This window comes from Eretmochelys imbricata, chromosome 2, assembly GCF_965152235.1.
Source record: "Eretmochelys imbricata isolate rEreImb1 chromosome 2, rEreImb1.hap1, whole genome shotgun sequence".
Lineage (NCBI taxonomy): Eukaryota > Metazoa > Chordata > Testudines > Cheloniidae > Eretmochelys > Eretmochelys imbricata.
Genome location: NC_135573.1, coordinates 234,843,920 through 234,859,628, shown reverse-complemented (window position 1 = coordinate 234,859,628; position 15,709 = coordinate 234,843,920). Strand labels below are relative to the sequence as shown.

The 15,709-nt window shown below is 45.2% G+C and overlaps 1 protein-coding gene across 1 annotated transcript in view; it reads right to left on the bottom strand.

Moving 5' to 3' along the window:
- The window catches only part of GPR158 (G protein-coupled receptor 158), a 306,727-nt gene extending 298,219 nt beyond the window's left edge, over nucleotides 1-8,508 (bottom strand). The window contains exon 1 of the mRNA XM_077809468.1: nucleotides 7,637-8,508. Within this exon, the coding sequence (XP_077665594.1) occupies nucleotides 7,637-8,508 (872 nt within the window). The remainder of the gene's footprint in view (nucleotides 1-7,636) is intronic.
- Between the last annotated feature and the right edge of the window lie 7,201 nt (nucleotides 8,509-15,709).

Genomic DNA, 15,709 nt, shown 5'->3' with positions numbered 1-15,709 from the left:
ATCATGGTGCTACGCTAAACAGATAATAAATCATCCATATCATAGTAATGGGCCATCTCTGAACCCACCAGTTGCTGTCCTTTCATGACCGTAAAGCCAAAAGTTTTGAAAATTTTAGGAAGTAAATGCTTAAAATGATCCATTTATTAACTTTAAAGTCAAATCTATTCTCCCCCTTCCACTCCCAACTTAATATGGGTCATAATATCTTAGAGTAAGAAGATATCATTTTCACCATTTTACAATATTTTTAGGATTATACAACTAATATGTGAAGTCATGTACAGTTAGTATGCAATCCTCCATAAACCTTATCCTATGTCTCCTTCACTATTTGAAATATTGCAGACTGGATTGTAGAGTTTAGGAAATTAGAAAACTAGTTTAAAATGTGAGAAAGGAATTAAGGTAAGGACTTGAGTCACCTATAAAGGGAAAATATTAACGGCCAAATTATTTTCTTTCATTTATTCAGGATTTATTTTGACCTTTCTTTGAAAAATTTTAATAACAAACTTGATTCCTATTACATATTTAACAAACTAAGAAGCTACGGAAAATATTCCCTGGGAAATTGCTGTTTGTTCATATATATGAATTTTCCTCCATGGATGTATTTGCTTTCAGTAGTGCACTCCAAACTAAACACCATTCTACATGGCTTAATATGGGTTCAGTCCAATTGCTGCTGAAATTGGAATGATGACTCAGTGAATTCCACTGCCTTTATGGAAGGAATGACCAGGTTTGACAATACAGCAAAAAAAGCTAGTGTGCCCAGGGATATGTTTCTAATAATTAGAGATAAGTACTGAGGCCCAGATCATCAAAAAAAAGAAAATCAATGGGCATTAGGCACCTACATAATTTGAGGAACTGGGTCGGAAAGCCAGAAATAGAAGCATCAGAAAATAAAAAACACAGTACTTGGTCAGCTGAATTTGGTAGTCAATTTATTTTCTGTAAATGCTCCAGCATGTAGCATCATTCAGAATAAATGGTCAGCTGCTGATAATGGGCATTGAATTGCCAAAAGAATCATCCTTCAGATGTACTCTCCCAATAGTTCTTTAAAAAACAAACAAAAACAAAAAAATGAAAGAAAGAAAACTTGCAAGTACTGTACCCGACTCAATGAGGAAGCAGTCTGGACTTGTTACAGTAGCGGGAAAAAGAGTACCTGTGGTCTTACGATATTCAGGCCTAGTGTAAGATACTGATGAGTAATAGTCATGATCACTCCCCACTATGTTAGTGCATTACAACAGGATATTAACAAAAATGAGGGTGGTATTCAAGATACTATTTAGAACTGAAAAAAGAGATCATTAATGGATAGTCTACTGAATACCAAACTGTGCGGTTAACTTCCACCAGAGCTGTTCAACCTCCCCGTTGGCCCACTAATCACCTACAGTTGTAGAAGCAATGTACTAACATCCAGCTCCCTCTCCAGAGGCCAAATATGCACTTCTAGAGAGTGAAATACATCCACGGTGGGGAACACAGATGCAAGTTTCTTCACACCATTTAAATTCTGCAGTGGGGTTGCAAAGACCAGTTAAACATGAGGTTTCTGCACCATAGAAGGTGATTCCAGGTCAGTATATAATGGAGGTCTGGAAATTACACTGAGAGGGGACCACAAGATTCATGATAAATCCTATTGCTCCACCACTCTGTGCAGGAGTAGCAACTGCAGAGGGACTGAGTTCTAGCCCTTTCTGTGCCCACACTTTAGGTAGTGAACTCCATCCCTAAAACCTCATTACTCAGGCTTTAAAAGGAGGAGGAGAAGGCGGGGTGATAGTGGGAGAATTTCACTGTATGGTGCATTTAGCCTCCTTAAAAAACCTATCCTTTTGACCAAATGTACGTTTTCCCAAATGGTAAAATAAAGCACTGCCATTGCCACTGTGTGATGAACAGGCCCTTCTAAAAAAAATCTCAAAGCCGACAGAAAAGGCTACAAATATAAACAGGTCTCTAAGGAAATAAGAGGCCCAAGCTATGGTAGAACTATTTACGCAGTGATTATCTTAAAAGAGCTGGGATATTATCATGAGTATTTTGAGCTCTCTTGAGTTTCTCGGCTTCATTTTAATATTGGCCTACCTTGCTAGCCTTTGCAAGACAAGATATAGGACTATATTTTCTTCTAAATTCTTTTTCTGGGGTCTCACCTCAGGCAGTCTGGTTTCCAGTTCCTGGGGCAGAACGGTCGAGGACAGATGACAAGATGTTTTCAGTAGAGGGCTCTACCCTTGTAGCTCACTTCCTCTGGCAATGCAGAGGATAGAGGCCTTCATGGCCCAGAGTAATGGGTTACTCTTTAAACAGGCTTTTGGTTAAATTTCCAAAATGCCATTAAAGAAAGGTCTAGCAAAAAATAGCAACAGCTATTGGACAGAAATAGTAGTCATTTGTCCACCCTATATTTGAGGTAATACTCATGTTCAACCAGGAGAGACAAATTCTACTCTTTTTTGCACCAATGTAGGTCTGAAACATTTATGCTGACTTTAGTGTTATTATTCCAGATCTACCTGGGTGTAACTAAGAGCAGAGTTTAGCCCTGTGTTTTTAATAATATGAGGTATACATATACTATTCACAGCATTTCTCAAACTTCATTGCACTGTGACCCTCTTCGGACAACAAAAATTACTACACGACCCCACAAAGGGGGACCCAAGCCCAAGCCCCGTCGCCTGGGGAGGGTGAGCAAAGCTCGAGGGCTTCATCCCTAGGGGGGTGGGTGGGGACTGTAACCTGAGCCCCAGTGCCCAGGGCGGTGGAGCTCCAAATTTGGCTTCAGCCCTGGACCCCAGCAAATCTAACACCAGGCCTGGTGACCTCATTACCACAGTTCGAGAACCACTGCACTGCAATGCATTCATATAAATACAAGCAAAGGCAAACTCCTTTTGTGTAAACCTAAAGAATACTCTTCCATCAAGAAAATTAATGTCTCACTTTGTCACACCATGCATACAATATCATATACCAGAGATAAGCAAGAAAGAAAGTATATAAAATGTTAGATGATGTTTAGAGTGGGCATGCACTAAATTATTGCTGCTGCTCTCATGCCAGACAACGAATGGCAGCAGCATTAACGCATCCTTAACAGATGGTTCACAGACACATTTTGTTGGGCAGAATCAGTGCAACTTCTTCAAAAGAAAGAGACCAGCATATACGTGTTTTGTTAGCATATGGGCTTTAAATAGGAATTTGAAATTTAAAATATGTTGTGTCACTCAGTGACAGATGGAAAGGGGAAATAAAAACCTATTTTGAGAGGCAACTTATGGTGATTAATACTAATGTTGTAATGACTATGTTGAACTTTTCATTCAGTTTCTGATTTCATATTTTTAATTAATTTCTTCTTTTAAAAAAGTATTGTGGTTTGGACTGCCTAACTTTGCACCTAAGAATTATAGAAAATGTTTTGCAATATTAGAATAATTTATGTTTTTAAAAAACTACAAGGCTAATCTTTTGTTTTCCATAAACTGTAATAATGTATTTTTAGGGCTGTCAAGCAGTTAAACAAATTAATGGTGATTAATCACGCTATTAAATAATAATAGAATACCATTTATTTAAATATTTTTGGATGTTTTCTACATTTTCAAATATATTGATTTCAATTACAACACAGAATACAAAGTGTACAGTGCTCACTTTATTTTTATTAAAAATATTTGCACTGTTAAAAACAAAAGAAATAGTATACTCAGTTCATCTAATACAAGTACTGTAGTTCAATCTCTATATCATGAAAGTTGAATTTACAAATGTAGAATTATGTACAAAAAAATAACTGCATTCAAAAATAAAACAATGTAAAACTTTAGAGCTGACAAGTCCACTCAGTCTTACTTCTTGTTCAGCCAATCGCTCAGACAAACAAATTGGTTTACTTTTGCAGGAGATAATGCCATCTGTTTCTTGTTTACAATGTCACTTGAAAGTGAGAATAGGCATTCACATGGCATTGTTGTAGCCGGCGTTGCAAGATATTTACAGGCCAGATGCACTAAAGATTCATATATCCCATCATGCTTCAATCACCATTCCAGAGGACACGCATCCTTGCTGATGATGGGTTCTCCTCGATAACTATCCAAAGCAGTGCAGACTGACACATGTTCTTTTTCATCAACTAACTCAGACACCACCAGCAGATTTTCTTTTTTGGTGGTTTGGGTTCTGTAATTTCTGCATTGGAGTGTTGCTCTTTTAAGACTTCAGAAAGCATGCTCCATACCTCATCCCTCTCAGATTTTGGAAAGCACTTCAAATTCTTAAACCTTGGGTTGAGTGCTGTAGCTATCGTTAGAAATCTCACATTGGTACCTTCTTTGTGTTTTGTCAAATCTGCAGGGAAAGTGTTCTTAAAAGCTGGGTCATCAACCGAGACAGCTATAACATGAAATATATGGCAGAATGTGGGTAAAACAGCAGAAGACATACAATTTTCCCCCAAAGAGTTCAGTCAGAAATTTAATTAATGCACTATTTTTTAACAAGCGTCATCACCATGGAAGCATGTCCTCTGGAATGGTGGTCGAAGAATGAAGGGGCATACAAATGTTTAGCATAACTGACATGTAAATACCTTGCAATGCTGGCTACAAAAGTATTATGTGAACACCTGTTCTCACTTTCAGGTGACCTTGTAAACTAGAAGCGGGCAGCATCATCTCCCGTAAATGTAAATAAACTGTTTGTCTTAGCAATTAGCTGAACAAGAAGTAGGAGTGAGTGGACTTGTACGCTCTGAAGTTTTACATTGTTTTGTTTTTGAGTGCAGTTATGTAACAAAAAAATCTACATTTGTAAATTGCACTTTCACGATAAAAAGACTGCTCTACAGTATGAGGTGAATTGATTTTTTATCATTTTTACAGGGCAAATATTTGTAATAAAAATAATAATATAAACTGAGCACTGTACACTTTGTATTCTGTATTGTAATTGAAATCAATATATATGAAAAAGTAGAAAAACATCCAAAAATGTTTAATAAATTTCAATCGGTATTCTATTGTTTAACAGTGCAATTTAAACTGTGATTAATTTTTCTGAGTTAATCACGTGAGTTAACTGCAATTAATTGACAGCCCTTGTATTTTTCCAGCATTTTGTAGAATATCTTTGTATGTATATTTTAAAGTACAAGATCATCTTTCATCTCTCACTCCACAAATTGAAAACAGGAAATAAAATGTTTGACAGTGTAAATCAAACATATGTACTTCTCCCCACCCCAATCACATACAATATTTACCAGAAACATTTAACAATCTGTATTTCAGTTGTGTTTTAACTATAAAAAAACATACATAGTAGTTTAATCACCTTTAATATTAACCTTTCAACACAACAGAATCTGTTTTAAACATGCTAACAACATGGCCCATTTCAGTATCTTCAAATGGGGGGGGGGAAAGATGAATATAGAACTCCAAAAACATAGTTGTATAACAGCTGCCCAGAGGTGCATAAAATGGTTGCAATGGACTCTGAATCTAGTTAATCATTGTTATGTCAACATACTAAATAGCACATTTATGGGGAGGCAGGGTGGGAAGGCTGCAGAGGTAAAAGAAATGTTTTGTATTGCTACCATAATGACCTCTATTGGTCGATTTGGGTGGCAAGTATTGCTCCAAAATTGAACTGATAGCCTGGAGTGGAGAGTGCTATCACAGTGTGGGCCTATATCATAGAGATGTGTCTGTGGCAAGGCTGGGGCTGTACTCAGTCCAGCAAATGCGTTTTTTGGTAGGATGAAGAGAAGTTTTAAGGGATCATGTGGATAGAATCCTGGCATGAAACAGAGTTACTTTAAAGCTCTGCTGCCTCAGGGCCTGATCCTGCTCCTGTTGAAATCAATGGCAAACCTCCTATTGACTTCTATGGCACAGTATTAAGCTCTAAGTAAAGATCTTAGTTCTTAGATGGATGGTGCTGAAGGGGTCAGCCAACAGCCAGATAGCATTTGTTTAGGGATGAATAAACTTTTATGGATTATATATTCCCCCTCCGCCCCAACAAGAGAGAGCTCCATGCTGTGCACCGCTGCATGTACAGTCATCTCCATTCATCCAAACCTACAAGTTCATGGAGTGTACCAACAACGAATGTCAGTGAAACACCAGCACTTTACTGGCACATGAGCTCCTCTTGTGCTGTGCTGGCCCAAGCTCTGAAGAAGTTATAAAAGAGCAGCCAAGTTGATTTTTGCCCTTCTGAGAAATTCAGCAACAAGGAGTTTGCAGCTGGGCTCAACACTTGCTAATCCAATCAATGCAACGTGTGAGAAGAGTTCAGAGTACAAGAGCATCATTCCACTGGAGAAGAGTCACTCTCTATTGGGCTGGAGTTTTCAGAGACATTTGGCCATATTCATCCTTGGTTTGACTCCAGTGGATATTATACTAAGCCTAGAAAACCATAATTCGCAAAAATGTTTGGCTGAATTGTGTTTGTTATCATTGCTGTCTGGCCACCCTACCTTGAGCGCTGGTAAAGCATATAATGTACCTCTTTGTTCTTGGCTACCTCTGCTCACCAGCTGATTCCCAAAGTAAAGGGGCACCAAATACACAAAAGAAGCTTTGCACCTCTATTTTACCCACAAAGAGGCTACCACCCACTTCAGAAAAAAAAAATAAGGACACAGTGGGGATCTCAAAGGAACTCCAGTGCTTTTCCTAGCAACAAAAGTTCCTATGGTCCCATCCAGGGGCTCCAGTCTTTACTCAGGCAAATCTCCTGCTGATATCAAAGTGCATATAGAACATCTTTGGACGTGGGCCTTTGTACATTTTTCTCAACTGTTCACAGCTCATTGGCTATCAGGGAATAACTTGTATATAAGTCTTTAAACATCCCATGTATCAGCTTTTATGACGTGAAACAGCAGAGGCACAAGAGAGCATTATATTTTTATCTTTAGAAAAATATTAATGTTTTACCTGTAGCCATCTAAGGATCTAACTATATGCATTGTATTGTGAACAGAGGTGACACAGGTTTATTCATCTGTATGTGCATTATCACCTTTGAGCACACCCCAGAGTGGATGGGTTTGAAAGACTATAAAATTGCAGTTTGCAGAATAAAAATAATGTTTTCTGGAGGGTTAAAATTATGTCTGGGATTGTGCTGGTTTTAATTATACACCATAGTAACTAATGACACATCAGCAAACATTTAACTACCAACTCTGCATTCCTCCTGCAGTTAGAAATAACTAACTACAACAGGCAACTTCTCTTGCTTTCTTCTACACACAGACACGCACCCTGCTTTCTGACCATGAAAATAACTCCCCCAGACTCAGGTGATTAGAGAAAACAGTGTTTTATACATTGTCACAACTAGTGATGCTTTTACCAGGCAACAGCTCCCTAGAGCATGGCAATAAAGAACTCAGCCAAGGTCTGCCTCTAAAGGAAGTTTGATTTTGCTTTGTGTTTGATTGGGGGGCAGGGTTGTTCTAGAATTGGATGATAACGTTAGTTGAGAGACAAGTTCCTGGGTGCCCCCTCCCTACAACAAACCTTCCGAACACCACTCTGAGTACTAGTAACTACACAGAAAGGAGTTCTCCTACCTGAATTCGGGGAGAAGGTTTGGCTGCAGCCCATAAAAAGCTGCTGACAGAGTCACTAGCCATCCGGGTTTGTAATTCCCATTCTCACACTCCAGGTAGGGCGAGGACCATTTGATGTGGTTCTTATCTGCCGGGTAGCTGTCCTTCTTCTTCCAGCTGCTCTCCAAAGTTTTAGGGCCCGGCGTTAAGACCTTCCTGTGCAGATGTGGCCTCCACTTGCGCTTCAAGCTGTGGAACCACTCGGTTTCGATAGAGGCATTGGCTAAATGGTGAGCTGTGGAGGACAAATCCTGCAGGAGGATCTGGGTCTCCTGCCGGCTGGCCTGGAGGAAAACCTGGGGAGCAGAGGACAAGGGCTCTACATTGAAAGTAATAGCTGCTCTGGATATGTTGGGGTTCCCTTCCAGGAGACTCCTGATCAAGGCTTGGTACCAGCCCATGTCCTCCTGCAAGTTCTGCTCCCGGGATTTATTGCTCTGGAGGATCATGCTCAAAAAGTTGGTAGCGTGGAGGAGCGTGTCCAGGGCACCGTGCAAAGAAGGGTGAGCGGTGAGGCGAGACTTCCCAGCCAGGCTGGCCAGTTCGTACCTCCGGGAGCAGTTGGCGCGCCCCAGTTCCCGGGAGTCCCCCGTGTAGAGGAAGGAGGCCACGTTTTGAGGCACCTCTTCGGTGAGCCTCTGCGCCAAGATGGTGCTCTCGGTAGATCTGCTCCAGGGAGCCGGGGGAGGATCCGGGCTCTTCATGTTGTTGTAAATAGGCTGTTTCCCTGTGATTGCTTTGTCTTTGTGGTGCACCGTCCGCCCTTGGCCGGATCCAGCCCCGACCCCCACTTGGGCAAAGAGCAGGAGAGAGAGAAGCAGGCGCCGAGCCATGTCCTCGGAGCGCGCAGGCAGGGCTAGGTCCCTGTACTATGATTATCACAGCTATCCCCACCCGCCCCCAGCCAAGGTGCAAAACAACGATCAGTGGCAGTGGCGTGCCTTGGCAAGGCAGCTGCAGCGGAAAAATTCGAGTCACCTGTGGCGATGCCCAGCGAGCGCGCCCTCTGCACGCTGCCCAGCGCTGGGAATCACGCTGCCCGGCTTCCGAGCAGGTTGCAGCCCCTCTCTCGCTCCGGGGAGAGGCTATAGTTAGCCTGCTTACGTCCTCCTCCCCCCGCCGCCGCCACGGAGGTGTTCCAAGCCGCTGCACGCAGAGGCGGCCGCGCCCTCAGCCGAGCAGGTGGCAGGTCCCGTCCCCCACTCCGGACCCACGCGCCTGGGCTCCGCATCCTGCCGGCATGGCGAGGGGCGCGCGGACGCTGCCGGGGAGGCGCGGGGCTGGGTCCTGTGGGACCGGCTTGTTCCTAGGGAGCGGGTGCCGGGCTAACTGAGCGCTCGGGTTTCCCAGCCGAGAGACCCACGCTCCGCCCTCTCCCGGCTGCGGGAGGCTGTTCACCAGGCTGCTCTGCCGGCGCCAACCCCTCATTACCGCTGGCCCCTTCCCAACCAGCCCTCGTAGGTGCACGCCCGCTGCCCCGCTCCCCGTATGGCCGGGTCGCCTGTCAGTCACCCGGGAGCCACTGGCGGTCCGGGGGAGAGGCGCTGTCCAGTGCTGGGCAAGGAGGTGGCGGCGCGGCTCGGGACCGGGAGCCCGGTTCGCCTGCAGCCCCGCGGAGAGCGGGGACAGCGCCCTGCGGGGGGGGCCGGGCTTAGGCTGCAGCTGCGGGGCCGGCCTAGCAGAAGGGGGGAAGTTGAGGCGAGGGTGTCTCCAGCCCCCTGTCGTCCCCCCCCACACACACCCCCACAGGAGGGGCCCCGGGCTATGTGGAAGGGGAACAGGCGGGAGGGCGGCTCTCTGCCCGCAGGGGAGGTTGAATAAAGGATGATGTATTTTAACTGGGTGGGGATAGGTGTAGATGAGTCGAATAGAGACATCTGCTGGATGGGCTTAAAACGATACCGCTGCTGCCTTAGCCAAACGGTCTGCACTGAGAATAGGTGAGGAACTCGGGTCAGTTGTAGGTACGGGAGAAGAAGAAAAGGAGGGTGGCGGAGCAGGGGATCAGGACGCTTAAAATACCCTTCGCTCAACACAGGGAGGAGCGCGCTCAGACTTGGGGTGGGGAAGCTACAATTAACGCTACAGGCTCACTTTGGGGCCTGGCTGTTTGCTGTTATGAAGAGCATCTTCTTGTCATTTTCCAGCAAATTATATTCCTCATTAAAGAAGTAGGTTCTGGCTAGGAAAATGGTTCATGTCAGAGCCACTGTATATTCTTTTCATACAGCTCTCCCGGTGCACTGGAATCCAGGATCCCTGCTAGGCTTGTACTGGACTACTTCTAGTCCAGGATAGATTGGATTGAAACATTTACTTTAGTTATACAACAAATTCTACTTCTGATTCCAGCAGTTACTGCTTCAGCTACCAACCTCAATACCCCCCTTTCTTCTCTTTTTCCCTGCTGCTGACTCTGACTATTTCTAGGTTGCCCCTTAAGCATGGCCTGTCTTCCAAAATCTATTTGTCTCGCTTTCACCTCATTCGGATTACTCCTATAACCAAACTTGTGCAGCATTCTCAAACATTTTAAAAAATCACACATACAACTGAGCCAGGTAGATGTATCCTTGCCTAAACTGAATAACCCTACAGTCATATTTCTGTAACCTGTGTCCTTCCTTGCCTCTCCTTCTTGCAGTCTTTTATTCTCCAGTTTTCTGTTAACTCCATAATGCCAGCTCTGTTCACTCTCCCAGAATAAATCCTTTAATCCAGTGGTTTGCAGAGCACTTGCTTATGGTCCATGGAGGGCTGACAGATCACATGGCTTTCCTCCTTATTAAAAGACAACTAAAATGCATTTAAAACTTTATTACTTTTCCACATAAGCAACCCTTGTAATTGCCAGGGGGATGTTACGTGAACAGGAATGAGGCCCTAATCCAACAAAGACATTTAAGTATGTATTTAACTTCAAGTATTGACTTCAGTGGACTATGCACATGCCTAAAGTTTTATTACTAGATCAAAGCTTAAGAAAGGAGGCATCTGCAAAATTATGCATTGGAAGGGAGGTGGTCCATGACACCCTGTAATGGGGCATGGCACCCACCTCTCACAAGCATCCCCTTCTAGTCAGGTGTATCTGCAGCCTTTCAGTTTATGGTGACCCATCAGTGGTTTCTCAGGCAGTTTTTCAGTGACTCAGCCCTCCAGTTGAGTCACATATACTGTCTGTATGTGAAACAGAACAAATCCCTTCTGGGATATACAGTCTTTAACTTGTCCTGGCCCTGGTATGGGGCCATACCCTCAGCGCTTCCTGCCTGGAAACCCTGTCTTCTTGTGTCCCTCCCTAGGCTCAGTCCTACTCAGTCCCAGTAGTCAGCCAGGAGCTACTTCTTAGCTCCCCCATCCCTGTCCACACAGAGCTGTCCATGGTCCTGCTGCTCTTTCAGCCAGCCAGGAACACAACTCTCTCTCCTCCAGCTCCAGGCAGCAAGGAACAGGTGCTCAGCTCTGCAACTCCTTTTATTATAGTGTATGTCTACACTATGAAATTAGGTCGATTTTATAGAAGTCGATTTTTAGAACTCAATTTTATATAGTCAATTGTGTATGTCCCCACTAAGCGCATTAAGTTGGCGGAGTGTGTCCTCAATACTATGACTAGCATCGACTTATGGAGCGGTGCACTGTGGGTAGCTACAGTTCCTGCAGTCTCCGCTGCCCATTGGAATTCTGGGTTAAGCTCCCAATGCCTGATGGGGCAAAAACATTGTCGCAGGTGGTTTTGGGTACATGCCGTCAGTCGCCCCTCCCTCCGTGAAAGCAACGGCAGACAATCATTTTGCGCCCTTTTTCCTGGGTTACCAGTGCAAACGCCATACTGTTACACCCCGATGGCCCCCTCCCTTAAGGAGTTTTCTGGGACGGCAAATTAGCATTGTATATTGCTAACGCTGTTGCTTGCATTGCAAAGCATTTTGCGGAGGGTTAGAGGTATATGAGTGGGGTGTGGAAGGGTTTGTTTTTTTTTTTTGCAGGTATGAGAGGCCGGAGGGGGGGGAGAGAAACAAGAGAGCAGAGAACAGGTTAACTTAACACTGCAGTTAGCATGCTCAGTCCAAAGATAAGAAGCTGACTTCAGCCCAAAGCCAGCTGCTACCTGCCAAGACAGAAGGGGGAAAGTCCAACCCCCCCGATCAGCCATAAGAAGAGAAAAACTAAGTGGAGCAAAGCTGCAAAGATAACAACAAGAACAGGGAGAGCAAATGAGACAAAACAGTGAAGGCCAATAGAAAGGAAAACAAAGTCTTCGGAGCTGGGATGTTTTGGGAAACCAAGAAGGCCACAGCAAGCCAGTTTGGACTGACATAAAGAGCACCAGAAACAGAGGTCGTGGAATGGAACACCCCCAAAGAAGCCCAGGACTTAAAACCCAACTGAGAGCTGGAGCAATTCGGAGATCAGCAGCAAACCCGGACAGCCTGGGCCCAGGACAAAAACTCCCATCCACCCTTCCCACCCCCCTTCTTCTGACTTTACACCCTGGCCTGGCCAGCCTTGGGTAGTGCGTATATGCGTATGAAAGTGGGTTAGGGCTTGCATTAACACTTTCTTTTTTCCCCTGAGTGATGTGGGAGCGTTCCCAGCACTCTCTGCTGTTATTTTATTATTTTATCAATAAAGCTTTAAAATTTAGATACTTGGTGTGCCTCATCATCTCCTCCCCAAAAAAGATCCTGTGGTCCTAGCCTGATCAACTGTGGCCCAGGCAGATTGGTAACAAAAATCTGTCACAATACCATGGCAAGCATGGAGCCCACTCAGCTCACCGCTGCTGTTGTGAGCATTGTAAACACCTCGTGCATTATCCTGGAGTATGTGCAGAACTGGGCTAAGAGACGCCAGCATGAGGACGATTGTGATGAGGACATGGACACAGATGTTCCTGAAAGCACGGGCTGTGGCAATTGGGACATCATGGCGGCAGTGGGGCTGGTTGATACAGTGGAACACTGATTCTGGGCCCAGCAAACAAGCACAGACTGTGTTGCAGGTATGGGATGATTCACAGTGGCTGCGAAACTTTCGCATGAGTAAGGCCACTTTCCTTGAACTTTGTGAGTTGCTTTCCCCTGCCCTGAAGCACAGGAATACCAAGATGAGAGCTGCCCTGACAGTTGAGAAGTGAGTGGTGATAGCCCTGTGGAAGCTTGCAATGCCTGACTGCTACCGGTCAGTCAGGAATCGGTTTGGAGTGGGCAAGTCTACTGTGGGGACTGCTGTGATCCAAATAGCCAATTCAATCACTGACGTTCTGCTATCAAGAGTAGTGACTCTGGGAAATGTGCAGGTCATACTGGATGGCTTTGCTGCAATGGGGTTCCCTAACTGTGGTGGGGTGATAGACGGAACACATATCCCTATCTTGGCACCGGACCACCTTGCCAACCAGTACATAAACCACAAGGGGTACTTCTCAATGGTGCTGCAAGCACTGGTGGATCACAAGGGATGTTTCACCGACATCAACATGGGATGGCCAGGAAAGGTGCATGACGCTCGCATCTTTAGGAACTCCGGGCTGTTGGAGCAGTTGCAAGAAGGGACCTACTTCACAGACCAAAAAATTACCATTGGGGATGTTGAAATGCCTAGCCTACCCCTTGCTCCCATGGCTCATGGAGCCGTAAACAGGCAGCCTGAACAGTAGTAAGGAGCAGTTCAACTATAGGCTGAGCAAGTGCAGAATGGTGGTAGAATGTGCCTTTGGACATTTAAAAACTTGCTGGTGCTGTTTGCTGACTAGGTTAGACCTGAGTGCAACCAACCTTCCCATTGTTATTGCTGCTTGCTGTGTGCTTCATAATATCTGTGAGAGTAAGGGGGAGACATTTACAGCGGGATGGGAGGTTGAGGCAAATTGCCTGAGCAGTCAGACACCAGGGCGATTAGAAGAGCACAGCTAGGCGCGCTGCATATGAGAGAGGCTTTGAAAACCAGTTTCATGACTGGCTGGCTATGGTGTGACAGTTGTATGTATTTCTCCTTGCTGCAAACCCGCCCCCTTTGTTGATTTTAATTACTTGTAAGCCAACCACCATCCCCCCTTCGATCAGAGGTGGCAAAGGAAATAAAATAACTATTGTTTTGAAACCATGCATTCTTTCTTTATTAATTTTAAAGAAAGTGAGATAACTGACAAAGTAGCCCAGGTGGGGTGCGGGAGGAGGGAAGGACAAGGCCACATTGCTTATTGTAGCCACACTACAAATCAAAGCTGTTTGAATGACAGCCTTCTGTTGCTTGGGCCATCCTCTAGAGTGGAGTGGCTGGGTGCCTGGAGCCTCCTCCCCCGCCCCGCGTTCTTGGGCATCTCGGTGAGGAGGATATGGAACTTGGTGGAGGAGGGCAGGCGGTTATACAATGAATGCAGTGGGGATCTGTGCTCTTGTTGGCTTTCCTGCAGCTCCAACAGATGCTTCATCATGTCCGTTTGCTCCCCCATTAGCTTCAACATTGCCTCCTGCCTCTGCTATTCACGCTCACTTAATGCTTTCCTGGCCTCTGCCACTGAATGCCTCCATGCATTAAGTTGTGTCCTATCAGTGCGGGAGGACTGCCTGATCTTGGAAAACATGTCATCGCGAGTGCATTTTTTTCACCTTCTAATCTGTGATAACCTCAGGGATGGAGATGATAGGGGGAGCATAGAAACATTTGCACCTCGGGGGAGATAAAAAAGGAGAGTAAAATTTATGATACATTTCTGAGAACAAAAGGGAGACTCTTTCACAGTGAATCGAGCAATTCACAGCAGACAGCACATGTGCTTTAGGTACAAGGTCGCATTTTGCCTTTTATATTGAGTGCCTGCCGGTATGATGACACATCATAAACAGCTGGGCAACAGAATTCGGTTTCCAGGCAGCCTTGGTAAGCCTTTTGGTACACGGGGTTGGTTTCTTACGCCTTCATAACATGTGGGAATGGTTTCAAACTGCAGCGCCATCCTTTCCCATAGCAAGCAATGCTGGTTGGGGTTTCACATTTAAAAGGAGGGGGCTGCGGTTTTCAGGTGGATGTGCAGCACACACCTCCCCCCACCCCACCGCATGGCTATTCTCTGGGATGATCCCTTCACCCCTCCCCCCCGCTACATGGCTATTCTCTGGGATGATCCCTCTTAGCCAAGTGCAAACAACCTAGTATGAACGGGGTCCTTTTACTGTTCCCTTACAAAAACTCCCATATTTCAACTAGGTGACCATGAATGTTATCACTCTCCTAAGGCTAACTCAGAAAAATAAAGACCAAATGTTGCTTGAATGTGACCAAAACCCAGGACCATTCGCTGCCATGCTTTGTGCTGTAATGATTCCAGACTATTTGCTACTGGCTTGGCGTGGTAAAGTGTCCTACCATGGAGGATGAAATAAGACAGCCCTCCCCAGAAACCTTCTGCAAAGGCTTTCAGAGTACCTCCAGGAGAGCTTCATGACACATTAACAGACTTTTCCAGTAGCTGTACTGGCCACGAATGCATCCCGATTCTTCAGGGCAAATCAAACATTAAACACTATTGCTTTTAAACCCTGTAGTGTAGTTACAAATGTGCTCTCACCAGAGCTGCCGTCTCCGGCTTCAGGGTCGGGGATCCCGCCTTGGGAGGATATTGGCTTCAGGGTGATTAAAAGGTCCTGGCTGCTGGGGACAACGGATTCACCCCTTGCCTGCTGCACATTCTCCTCCTCCTCCTCCTCCTCTTCTTCATCCACAAAATCCTCCTCCTTGTTGCATGAGACTCCCCCCTTGCAGGTGTCCACGGACAGTGGTGGGGTAGTGATAGGGTCCCCCCCCCCCAGAATGCCAAGCAGCTGATCACAGAAGCGGCATGTATGGGGCTCTGACCCGGAGCAACCATTTGCCTCATTTGTCTTTTGGTAGGCTTGCCTGAGCTCCTTGACTTTCATGCGGTACTGTTGTGTGTCCCTGTTGTAGCCTCTCTCCACCATGCCCTGTGCGATTTTAGCATATATATTAGCATTTCTTCTTTTTGATTAGAGTTCGGCCTGCACAGAG